Source organism: Magallana gigas, chromosome 3, assembly GCF_963853765.1.
Source record: "Magallana gigas chromosome 3, xbMagGiga1.1, whole genome shotgun sequence".
Lineage (NCBI taxonomy): Eukaryota > Metazoa > Mollusca > Bivalvia > Ostreida > Ostreidae > Magallana > Magallana gigas.
In genome coordinates this window covers 16,649,462-16,661,752 of record NC_088855.1, presented here as the reverse complement: position 1 = coordinate 16,661,752, position 12,291 = coordinate 16,649,462, and the positions used below count along the sequence as shown (strand labels likewise).

General features: G+C 29.6%; 1 protein-coding gene across 1 annotated transcript; it reads right to left on the bottom strand.

Moving 5' to 3' along the window:
- Positions 1–238: 238 nt before the first annotated feature.
- On the bottom strand, positions 239–11,879 carry LOC105344848 (bactericidal permeability-increasing protein-like). Its single transcript, XM_066078695.1, has 15 exons — positions 8,628–11,879; positions 8,282–8,381; positions 7,226–7,354; positions 6,887–6,960; positions 6,575–6,738; positions 5,983–6,046; positions 5,768–5,859; positions 4,861–5,037; positions 3,028–3,090; positions 1,590–1,757; positions 1,269–1,336; positions 1,098–1,140; positions 943–1,006; positions 591–667; positions 239–471 (listed from the first exon to the last, which is right to left on the bottom strand). The coding sequence occupies exons 1-15, from the start codon at positions 8,740–8,742 to the stop codon at positions 433–435; spliced, it is 1,437 nt and encodes a 478-aa protein (XP_065934767.1). The 5' UTR covers positions 8,743–11,879; the 3' UTR covers positions 239–432.
- Between the last annotated feature and the right edge of the window lie 412 nt (positions 11,880–12,291).

Sequence of the window (12,291 nt, the reverse complement as noted above, 5' to 3'; positions counted from 1 at the left end):
ATTGGAAAAAGTTATTGTTCTTTCTTTTAAATTTATAAATTTCACAATCCCCTAATTGTCTGAAAGTGCTAAGTTACCAAAAAGAAAAAAAGAAAAAGAAAAAAAATCACCAAAAAAACGACCTACGCCTAGGCAAGCCGCGACATTCTATCGTTTTCAAATTTGGGCTCATTAAACAAACAATATGCCAACAATTTAAAGCCACAGCTTGTCTCACAGTTTGTTTCACAACTCACACTTTTCAGCCCATTGAAGTATTGCATTTATTATAAGACTTTAGTGGACAAGTAAAACCAACAATAATGCATTTAAATTTAAAAAAAACTTGGAATTATAACTTATAAAAGATAATAATATCTTTAACTCTGCGTTAGAAAAAACTCTGACATCTTTTGATCCGGTTTTAGCACAAATGTTGCTGTACGACAGAATTTAATAGTACTTCACATCAGTGGCGATCAGCAGAGAATTCTATAATATTAAACAGAAAAATTGGTCAGATCTGCATTTATTTGGAGTTATTGTATTGTTTTATTTATGCAAATTTGTGATAATTTTTTGATTCATCAAATCATATTTTTGAAACTAACCTGTTGAACATGCAACTCTGTATTGGCAAAATGAACTGAACCTATAATTGGCAAAGGAAAACCATTTCTTCCGAGGTCTGCAACGATAAAACATTTATATCTAATAAATGCATATAAAAATAATTCAAATTATAGGAAACAACGAATAGTAGGCAATCATTATTTTGTTTGGGGTTAATGTTTATGGAATGACAATTTTAAAAGTTTCATGGGAAATGTTAATTCGTAGGCAAGGAATAACAATGAAATCCACAATAATTGAACATCCTCGAATTTTAAACAGTTTACAGTAAACCTGCTTTCTTCTCTCACAGTCTTTCAAACTTTTACACTAGATATAATAATGTCTTACTGTTTAACTTTGGCTCCATGAATGTTGTAATTATGTTTTTAACAATGAAATCCAGCATAAAACCCTAGTAAAAGAATTTAAGATAATAATTAATAACTATTTTGTTTCCTATACATTATATAAAACATAAATTCTCGAACTTCATTGATACAAACACTCAGTTGTCCTATTTTTGAATCTTTCACATTGACGTTGATTCTGAAATATGTAAAAATTCATCCTTTTTAGAATTTTTCCTTTTTATTACTAAAAGCCTCATTTAAATCATTTCAGGAATATTACATGCATGTAGCTCTTATTGTTTTCAGATTATTATATATACTCACAGAAGTTTGAGAACTCGTGCAAACACCTTTTCGTTGTTTACCGTTATCGATATAGTCGTCGATATATTCTAAAACATATATTATTTTTATATGTTATCAATGTATGGTATTTAATAAATTTAATATAAAAATGTTTTGAACCGGTTAGAGTTTCATCAATCGTCATATTGTCCTTTTAACCAAAATGAATATTGAAGAAGAAAATCCATTTGAAAAAGATAGGACATTGTTTAAAACATTTAAAGATAGTTGACAAGAAAAATTGCACAATTGTACTTCTTAGATAAAGAAGCAAACAAAGAATTATCGGTTGAAACGTACTGCGCTCAGTGTTAGAAAGTAGTCGAATTTTTCCTTTCCGTTTGTGGCGTAAGACTTGATATCTGCGTCTGCATCTACTCTTGTTTTTCCGTAAACTGAAGTCATATTGGGCATGGCTGAACTTTTCAGGTTCAGCATTACTTGTGAGTTAGGAAACATCTTACCAATCTGTTAAATGTTTTTGTTAGCATTTCATTTCATTATTAGTATTATATAAATAGTGCCTGTTTGGGAGGGTAACAGTTGAAATTGACACCCCGAGGAAACCATTGTCAACCGACGCTAATTAAGCGGAGGTTGACAATAGTTTTCGAGGGGTGTCAATTTCAATTGTGAAAACAAACATTTCATTTTCAAATTTTCTTTAATTAATTCTTAAAAAAGAAATAAAACAGCATTAAAGCCTTCACATTTACCAACCCCACACTTATCAAATGAACTTTTTCTTACTTTTTCATTTTACGTCAATCAACAACCTAAACCTACGTATTGTTTCATCATAACGTCACGTTGGGTAAGAATACTCATTGTAATATCAAACATTTATATTTACATTCTACTGTGTTTTTCCATTGCATTCTGTGATCTTTAAATGCCTCTAAATGCAACAACTAACCCCTGGGTACTCAAAGGTTAAAATTACGAGTTTTATTATAACGTCATAAACGTTGAACGCTGTAAACTGCAACGTCTCAAGCAAAAATCAAAGTTCACGCTTGTGGCTGTTACTGTGGCTCTTCCATCAATATTAACATACCCTTAGGATAAGATAGGAGTTTTAAGGTATAAATCACATTTGCAGACAAGGCAAGAAGTTAAAAAAAATGTAATTAAACGCGTTAAAGCAGGATTTTTTTTTTAAGTATACAGTCTCACAACTGCAGCGATGTGTGAATACAAATTTTCATAACGCGCTAACGCGCGTTACTCAATTTGTATGCACACACCACTGCAGTTATGAGACTGTATACTTAAAAAATCATGATTCAATGCTATAATAACATTGGTGATATCCACCGTAGATTAAACTAAACATGTGATGCATGATAAACTGAAATATTTGATGTTCTTTTATTGCACAGCTTTGCATAATAGGTAAACTATTTACGTTTAAAACGTAAGTTTTTTATAGACATAAGTTTGAATGATTAATTTTATCTTTTTTTTTCAGCAAAATAAAGCTTACGTAGTCAATAATTTATGTTGTAAAAAAATATGATTCGTCTAAAAGTTGAAGCAAAATTATTTTTAATAATGTATTCTAAAAAAATTTTTTTCAAGAAACAGTAATGCTATTACTCAAACTAAAGTGAAAGGTATGTTTTGACTATACAAATGAACTTTACAAAATGATACGATTTTGACAAACTTCAATCCATATTTTTTCCAACATATTGTATCGTTGTCAAACTTGAAAATAACATTTAAATAAACTTACCTGTGGAATTAATTTACCGATGCACACATTTTTGCAAGTTGTATTTAGAATTCCCCCAGGTATCTACACATGGAAAGGAGGTAAATACATTTATTAATCGTTAGTGTTATTTTACATACACTAAACATTCTTCACTTGAAATCATCTCTCTTTGTCCATTTTTCATGGTAAAAGTGACCAAAGTTTTAGAGTTTTATATCCTCTCGACTACACAATTTTTGAGTTTTCTTGCTGCTGTGTTTGGGTATGAACCAATTTGTGTGGATTTCTAATTTCCTAACATAAAGGAATTCAGCTCAATGTATATGATTCAGAAACGACACAAAATCTTTTGACTGTAAGAATTTCAATATATTTTTCTTTTATCGATAATTATGTTGCATGACTAGGTTTCTATTAATGTCCTTTCAATTCAAGCAAAAATGGACAAATTTAATGGAAAATTAGTTCGACGACCTGCAGGGTTTCTAGAATTGTCAACTAAGAAATAATTGTTTAAAGTGCGTACCATTGTATCAAACAAAGGCCCAATATATTCAATATTCAATTGAATATTCAATACACGATAAGTATATCTGAATGTTGATATAGATATATAACTAATTGTAGAGTTGTAAAAGTGTTTGTTTAAACATTTCTATGCTGTATTTGGCAATTCTCCTGGGGCCTCATTGCTGTCATCGGACCACAGTTTCAACAAATTAATTATCATATCAGGATATTTATAAATTATCAACACAATATGTGGAAGCCTATACTTGGTATCTTTTATAGAAGAGATTTAAAATTTCTCACATTTTTAGGGTCTTACTGATTTTTTGGAAAAGGCTTAAGGTTTTAAAATTTGCAGATTTTAGAACGTGTGTACAAATCGCTTTTATCAAAAGATAACAGTAAAATTTATTTAAATCAAACCACTATTGACCAGACGGTCATTGTTTCAAACCTTGCATGATGATACTTGCAATATCATTGTACAAATTGTAGCATTGTAGTTTGTGAAAGAAAAATGTTTTTTCCAAATATTTCTGTATGAAGAAAGTTAAATCCCTCTTGCAATTGGGCCCAAGTATTGTTTTGGGGGTCGTGGTTTGAGAAAATAAGAACACTTTATTAAGATATTCACACGTTTAAATCATTTTCGTCTTTTCTTACCATGCTAGATATACTATCTTTCATTTTTGTTGTTGAATTGAAACCTAGAATGTATGCTTAATTTGCAACAACTTATTTATTACTCACGTTTAATTTTAATTGACCTTCGAAAATCTTTAAAACTATATTTCGTCATTTGTTTATTGCTCAATCGTCAAAAATATTAAAACTTTTTTATACATAATAGTTCAAAATAGTTTATATAATTATTAAACTTAATACTATCTTTATACACATTTTAGTTAAAAGAAATCGTTGCATAAATGATTCAAAATTGGGCCTGTTTAACGTTGTAGTTTATAAATGCTTCTTTTTGTCGTAAATTCCTGAAAGTCGTGTTTTTCAAAAACATTTTTCAACAAGATTATACAAAGACTTAGTTGGGACATAAATCAAAATTTGACCAAATAATAAATTCGTTTTACTTTTGTTTGCAATTTTCGAAAAATGTTTTCTTGAAATGCCCAAGCCACTGACAGAATGAGGGCCTATTATATATGATATTTTCAATGGTTACAGATATCAGATCAAAGTTCGCAATTCCTGTACATGCCTTTGAACTTGCAAAATTCGTATCAATACCAGTAATCAGATATAAAAATAATTCAAATTTTATTTTTTTGAAACTACAAAATGAAAAAATATCTACACATATTCTTAAACAATCCCGGCTCTTACATTTTTATCAGTGATGTTGTAGGTCCACAATCCATGAGAGAAAGCAGTGTAAGACATAGAGTTAAAGAGGAAGTCGGACAACCAGAGGTACAGCATTTTGGAGGAACTGGAGCCTGCTGGAAGTGGTGGAGCATCAAAAGGAATGGTCCCACGGTTACCATACCAATTCACCTCACCCTAAAATGTACTTCTATCTAAATATGTATTTTATGAAACCATCGATATTAACTACAATCGTAAAACTTGGCTTAATGAAAATGTGGTTCTAAATTTATGTGTTCCGATATACGTGTTCTACATGTCAGAATTATTTTTTTTACAATGTGGAAAAAAATAAGTATAAGTTGTCAGTCTCATCTTATTTCCTCAAGTTCCCTTTAGAAATATTCTATACATTTATGTAAAAAAATAAAGATTTTTGAAAATGTATCAAATAGTTATGAAAAGGTAAATTCAGTTAGTATCATTCTACATAAATTAACAAATATTTAAGCGGCATAAGCAGAAACAGAATATCTCATTATTTTATCAATCTGCTCATTAAAATTAAAAAAAAATTAATGTAAGTTTAATCTCACGCCCGAAACTGCCAGTTTAAATAGCCTTAATTGTTATTCTCTGGCAAATAGATATATTTAGTTTCATATGCATTTTAGTTACTATAATGATGCTTTTTAATACCCTTTATCAGAGATGTATAACTCATGAGAAGTTATGGATATTTAGTCAAAATTGTCAGCAGGAAAAAAAATTTAAACAATATTTCATTTTAAATTTGATTTATCAAAATATTTTAGCTATCCACGGAAAAAATGTCTAAGTAACACAAAAACACTTTATATTTGAATATAAGTTGTGAACCATAAAAGATGTTTCGCTTACATTTTAGTCGATGCATTATTAATACCTTGTGGCAAGTTTCCATAAAACCATATGAAAAGGCTGGTTTAGACATAAAACTGTAATCTATCCGAAACTTGCTGGCAAACGGAACACTTAAAATGATTTAAGTAGAATAAATACAGGTGGTCAAAAAGCAATTAATAACCAAAACAATAGACTGATATCGCAATAAATTTTACTGGAACATTAAAATATAAACTTTTTTAAAAGAGCAGAGACCAGGAAATTGCGCCATCAACCTTGCACCATCAACATTTACCAGCTTTGTTAACTGCTTACAGAGCTAGAAAAAATCAAAAACCAATAAAACGATAATAAGAGAAACATAAGAATTATAATGCATGATTTCTAATGTCTAGCACAACAGCGTGATCATTGAAATTAGACTCTACGTTATAAAAAGAAGCAAATAAATAATAATAAAAAATAAATGCAAGCCTATGCATTAGCGACTCGAATAAATGTCATCCTTTCTAGACGTACGAATGATAAAGACGCAAAGAAATGCATGTAATGTAAAGCGTCAAACAAATGTTCATATTACAAATAACAGACAGATTTATGATTCATTCTATTTGACAAATATGTTATGTTATACTTAAAAGCATATATAGACTAATTGTGTAGATTTATATGACATTGACTTCCATTTTTTCAGAAACACAAAGCAAATAAAAGATGAATTTGTATACATTTTTCTGTGGCTAGCGACTATAAGAGTTCAGAGTCTTTTGTTTTTAAATCGACTTTTAGTCAGGTTTTAGATGCATTGCTATTATTTGGTCTCAATGAAAGAAAATCTAGAACTCACCAATCCGTTTCCGCCCTCAATCGAACTTTTAAAACTCTTTTCAACTTTTCGACTAAACAAGTTATAAATCTCTGCTCTACCACCTTGAAATTTTATATTAGTCGATTGAACAGAGCAAGAACATTGTCTTGAAGATATGGTCGGTCTTCCCGCATAATCCATGCCTAAATTATATACAGTACATTTGCCTGAATTATTCAAGAACAATCTTTAAATCTTATACAAAATTAATTAAGATACTGATGGACAATCCATTACACAAAGATATGATGATATTGTGTGTTTTACTTATGTGACTATTTTGAAACGTACCTATCATCAGATTTATGGCAAAAGTGATTCCACTACCAGTCATATCAAACGTTCCATGCTCATAAATGGGCATACTAAAAAAAAACATTTATTTTCTTAGTTTGTATTTCAAATCGAACATCCTTGAATATTTTTACAACATAAGACGTAATGTAAAATTCGAACTTTCTGTAGACGTCAGCGCAACACTTTTACCTGTAGAGTACATGTAAACGCAAACTTCGTATGTATATTTTTCAAATATCAACTTGTTTAGAAAGCCTATTGAGAGATAATTGATACTTCAAGATGAAGATAAATAACTTAGAAAAGCGTTTTGTCCTACTAATTTTGTCTTACTTTCCTTTCTTGTACTTGTACTGAAAGTCACCATGGAGACCAATGTCAATGTTTGACGTTTTCCACAAAGGGCCCACATATTGCAAAGTTACGGTACTTGCTGGTTTCTTGAATCTCGTTATTGTTGTTCTAGAAAATATTACAGTGTATATAAGAAACTTTTTAAAACATATCCATCCCAGTTTTATTCAATGTATTTAGTAATATTCCACTAATGTATGTATGTATGTATGTATGTATGTATGTATGTATGTATGTATGTATGTATGTATGTATGTATGTATGTATGTATGTATGTATGTATGTATGTATGTATGTATGTATGTATGTATGTATGTATGTATGTATGAATGTATGTATGTATGTATGTATGTATGTATGTAAATGTTCCTCCAAATAATTTTTTTTCAAATTCAGAAATGACAAAAAGAGGGTTTTATCTGCAAAAGACAAACAGCTATACCTGATTTTGGCCAGCTTCATATTATAAATAACAAAAATCGATTAAAAATTAAACTTTTTCCTGTTTTTAAAAAGTTATTTGTATGAAGATATTTTCCCAGTTTCAACCAAATATCGCTATTTTTCCCAAACTCAATGACCCCAGTCCCTGGAAGCAAAGAGTAAACAAACTACCTGTTGAAATGGTAGCAGACAAGACGATACCAAAAAAGTTCTCACAATATATTGTCAGTAAATGTAAAATAACGAGGCCGATAACTTTGGAAATTTTGGTCACTGGGTTTTTATAAAATGTTATTTTGAGAGAAATTCCCTAATCGATTTTTTCGTTAAGATCCTACGAGCTATCAGACAGTTTTAAAAATAGACAAATTGAAAATATTTTTGCGATTCAACTTAAATTTATATGTATGATATGAATACTTTTTACGTATGGGGCTAAAAATTCCAAAAAAACGCTTAAAATTAAATCATATATAGAGAGTTCACTCTAAGAAAAAAAATAAAATCGATCGTAAATAGATTTTATGGGACAAATCTACCGTGTTAGTAGCAAAACCCAGGTGTTTATTTAATAATATCAAAATCATTTACCTTGTGATATCATATGACACATTTCCGGATACGCCATGTTGATCAGGAATTCCTTTATGTGTGATGCCTTTGGACAGGACATCTAATGCTACGTTTACAGCTGCATATAAATATGTTATAAAATGAGCAATGCGGAAATACTTTTCTCGTATTCTCCACATGTGTAATCGAGGTTCCTTTTCTCTCCATCTTTATAAACTCTCACAATGAACATTTTTTTTTAATAAGTGAACATCAATCATAACATGTATTTTAATTAAATTTTTCAATTTGATAAAAAATTGTTTTAAATATTGAAAACGTATAATTTTGTTTGTTTGCATGAGAACTTTTTTTCATCTCTTACCGTAAGTGAATCCCTTAGATGTTATCCTAGATTTCAAGCCAGGGTTTTTACTATGTGTTGCGTTTGTTAAGAGTTCAATCAGGATAAACCAGACTAAAAATATTGGCTTTTGCATGTTTCTTGCAAAAACTGTTACAAATCAATAGAACAAATTGATTTAGTGAAGACTAAACCTAAACTAAAAAAACAATTTACCAAAAGCTTGTTTTATTCATCCAAACTTGGCTATTGTTAATTTAAAAAATTGATATCTCAACCATATTTCCTTATTAATTCCTTTTTTCTTCCGTTTCATCATTAAGGTGCGATAGCGTATCAATTCATCTTTCTTGTGTAGCCTTTGAGTTTGGGGAAATAATAATAGATTAAAATGAAAATGCTTATCATAAACCAGGAACTTACTGAATTATTTTAGGTATACCTCTATTTTGAACATTTTGTTTTTATAGCTGCACATCTGTTATTAATTAGCAACAAAGGTGTTTTTTATCGATCAAGGAAAAACATAGGATGGACTTTTGAAATTAAATACAAAAGAGGAAACAAAATACCACTATCGAATGGAACAGTTTACATACATATGCCAGTAACCCTTATTTACATATCTTTTCCCCTAAAATTGTGGTTATAAAGCGCAGTATATGTAATTTCAGGATCAGATAATGATTTTAAACTGATGAGTTGGAAATCATTTGTGGTTTCTATAAGATAATTTTTAATTATGCAAAATATTGTAGTTTTTAAAGGTTTTAAAACTGTAATTTTATGAAGATTTTGTCAATAATTTCAATATCCCAGAGAGGTTCATATTATCCGTCAAAGCCCACTTGTTGTATTTCCTAATTAGAAAGTAATGGATGCACCATTTTTTCTTCCAGTGACCTTGAAATTTCACAAATTAACAAAGCGCAAGGTCAACACATATTTTCGGGCCTAAGGCAATCTAAGTAACCTTATACCTGCACAATTCAATTTGGGTCAAACTTTTGACAAACCCTCGGGTTACAGATATCTGTGTAGAGTGGGGATTTCCAATGTTCTCTATCAGAAAGATATAGACCGGACATGAATTATGTACTTTTCTTCCAAGTGACCCAAAAATCCTGACACTTTCTGAGTCAAAGACAATCTTATTGTGAAGTTATATATTCTAATTTTCTTCTATAAAAAAGATATGGACTGGACACGAAGTATGCACATTTTCTTCCAGTGACCTTAAACTTTGCCAAATTACCTTCGGTCAAATCATGCTACGCCATCAAATCATAAACAATATTTGTTAAGTTACATATTGTTCTGAATCCCTATAAGAAAGATAGGGACCAGATACGATTATAAAGAATGATAGACGGTTAGACAACTGAACAGTTTGTCAGTGCAACCTACTCCTCTTAAAACCGCAGCAGAGTTTTTCATAAATTTTGCAGTTGATACGTGAAAAAGCGCATATTAATAGAAAATTCCAGTTCCAATATTTTTAATGGAAATTTTCCAGCTTGAACTTTCTAATCTAAATGCCAGCGTGATACACTAAAGTCAATATTTTAGTTGTTACCAAGATACTTTTTGAGATTTCTAATGCCTCACGAAAACTAAAACTGTCATTTGTTGAGTTACAAGCGATATTCAGTGTTCAAAATTCTTTGTTTCATAATTAATCCCCGTGTCTTGATTTTGTTTACATATGTCGATTTGTCAACAGGGGTCAGTAGACAGTATATATTATATAATTATAAGATTTGGAAAAAACGTAATTCTTTTATTAAAAATGATATTTTGAAGCACATTTTTGAATAATTACCGATAAAATCCTTTTTCAACAGAACAAAGTTATAAAGTATCATCAAAAAATCGTAAAGCTTTTTAATCAAGGTTAAGTTATTGAGTATCATTTTAAAAGATCATGTAAATGAACTGCATCCCCTGCAGGTTGTGAATTACACACTGTCAGTCACTTAAACACATTTACACTATCGCCTACTGTGAAGCGTTACTTGCATTATTATTATTATTTTTTTTACTTATCAACTCGATAAATTTTAAATTGGTGGACATGTCCGTAAATTATGGTGGAACAAAATTTTAAATATTTTGCATTTTCCATAATAATACTATTTGTCCCTGAAAAAAAGATTTGTATGTTAATGGTAAAAATGACAATTTTATTTTCTTACTGCCTATTTTTGCATCCCTTTTCACATAACTAATTTTATATGCTTCTATTAAACAAGTATATAATTGATATAGCTCAATTTTATTGCAATACAAATAAAAATAAAAAAAAGAAATTTAAGCTTTCAGATATTAATATTCAAATACGTTGTATATTAACAAAATATTAAAAAACTAACTAATGAATGATAATACGCGTGCAAGAACAGCGCATGTCTGCAAAATAATTTCGTAAATGAATCGATTAAAATAATGTCATATACGCACAGTTGTAAAGTTTTATTTGTTTTTAAATATTTTATTTTAACCGTATTAACGATGGAATTGAACCTCATATATATTTCAGGATCCTCATGTCAAATATCATTCAGTATTAATTTGATCCCCCGTGGTTTTTTTCTTACTTTTAAAAGCGTTGTGGTCTATTTACCATATACCAAAAATGCCCATGCTGATAGGGTTAATATGCATTAAGAACTCTGTTCTGCTGGTGACTTCACTTAATTTCAAATCTTTTCATTTTACAATAAGTAAAAATTGTAAAATGGTGAACTACAACCTGTAACTATGTTTATGGTACATGTAAATTTATGTCTTAAAAAAGCAAATATATTAAACGGGTAAGTACTTTTGGGGAAAAAAGGAATAAAATCTCGTGTTTTGAAAAAAGAGGGGGGGGGGGACTTTTAACTGTCTATTGACAACGACGTAAATTAACATGTACAGATATACCAGAATTCGGGTAAAATGAAAGTTAAATGTATTCTGAAATATTTTCCCATTTCTTTCAAGCCATTTAATAAGAATAAACAAAGTTTCTTGTGCGAAATTACATTAAATACTCTTTAATAATTATATGCAGTATCAAACATTGATCAAATTCGGCCGTCATATAGATAACATAAATGGCGGAACATTCATTTGTTGCAGATTTATAAGAACAGAGATGCTGATTTATTTATGTTGTATTCACTAATATCCACTTGTTGCGAATGATGGTAACCGGTTTAAATTCTAATAGCTATAACAATAACTAGTTTTATATCAAATAAATGTTTTATATAGATAGAAACTTTTGCTTTACGTAAGGAAAAAAATACTGTTCAGTTTTGCTTCTTTTTATTTTTTAGATTAAACAATCTCTGGTCCTCAGCCAAGTTCGATTACTCTTAATTATACGGTAATTTTTTCTATACTACAATATAAAGAAGATGGGGGAATAAGATGGCGCAAATGCCCATTCGGTTTAGTAGTGAAATACAATTTTAAATTTATTTTTCCCCAATTAAATCTATTCAAATATATTATAATACAACTTTGCAAAAGCAAAATTTCTAACTATAGTCAGTTTTTAATATATTTAACAAAAAATAAGAAAAAAAAATATTGTCGGAAATTTTGGTGGCATCGAACCCGTAACATAAAAACCCTAGATATATCGGTTAGCTTATGCCAGGTACTCTAACCACTGAGCCATTTCAGACACAACAAA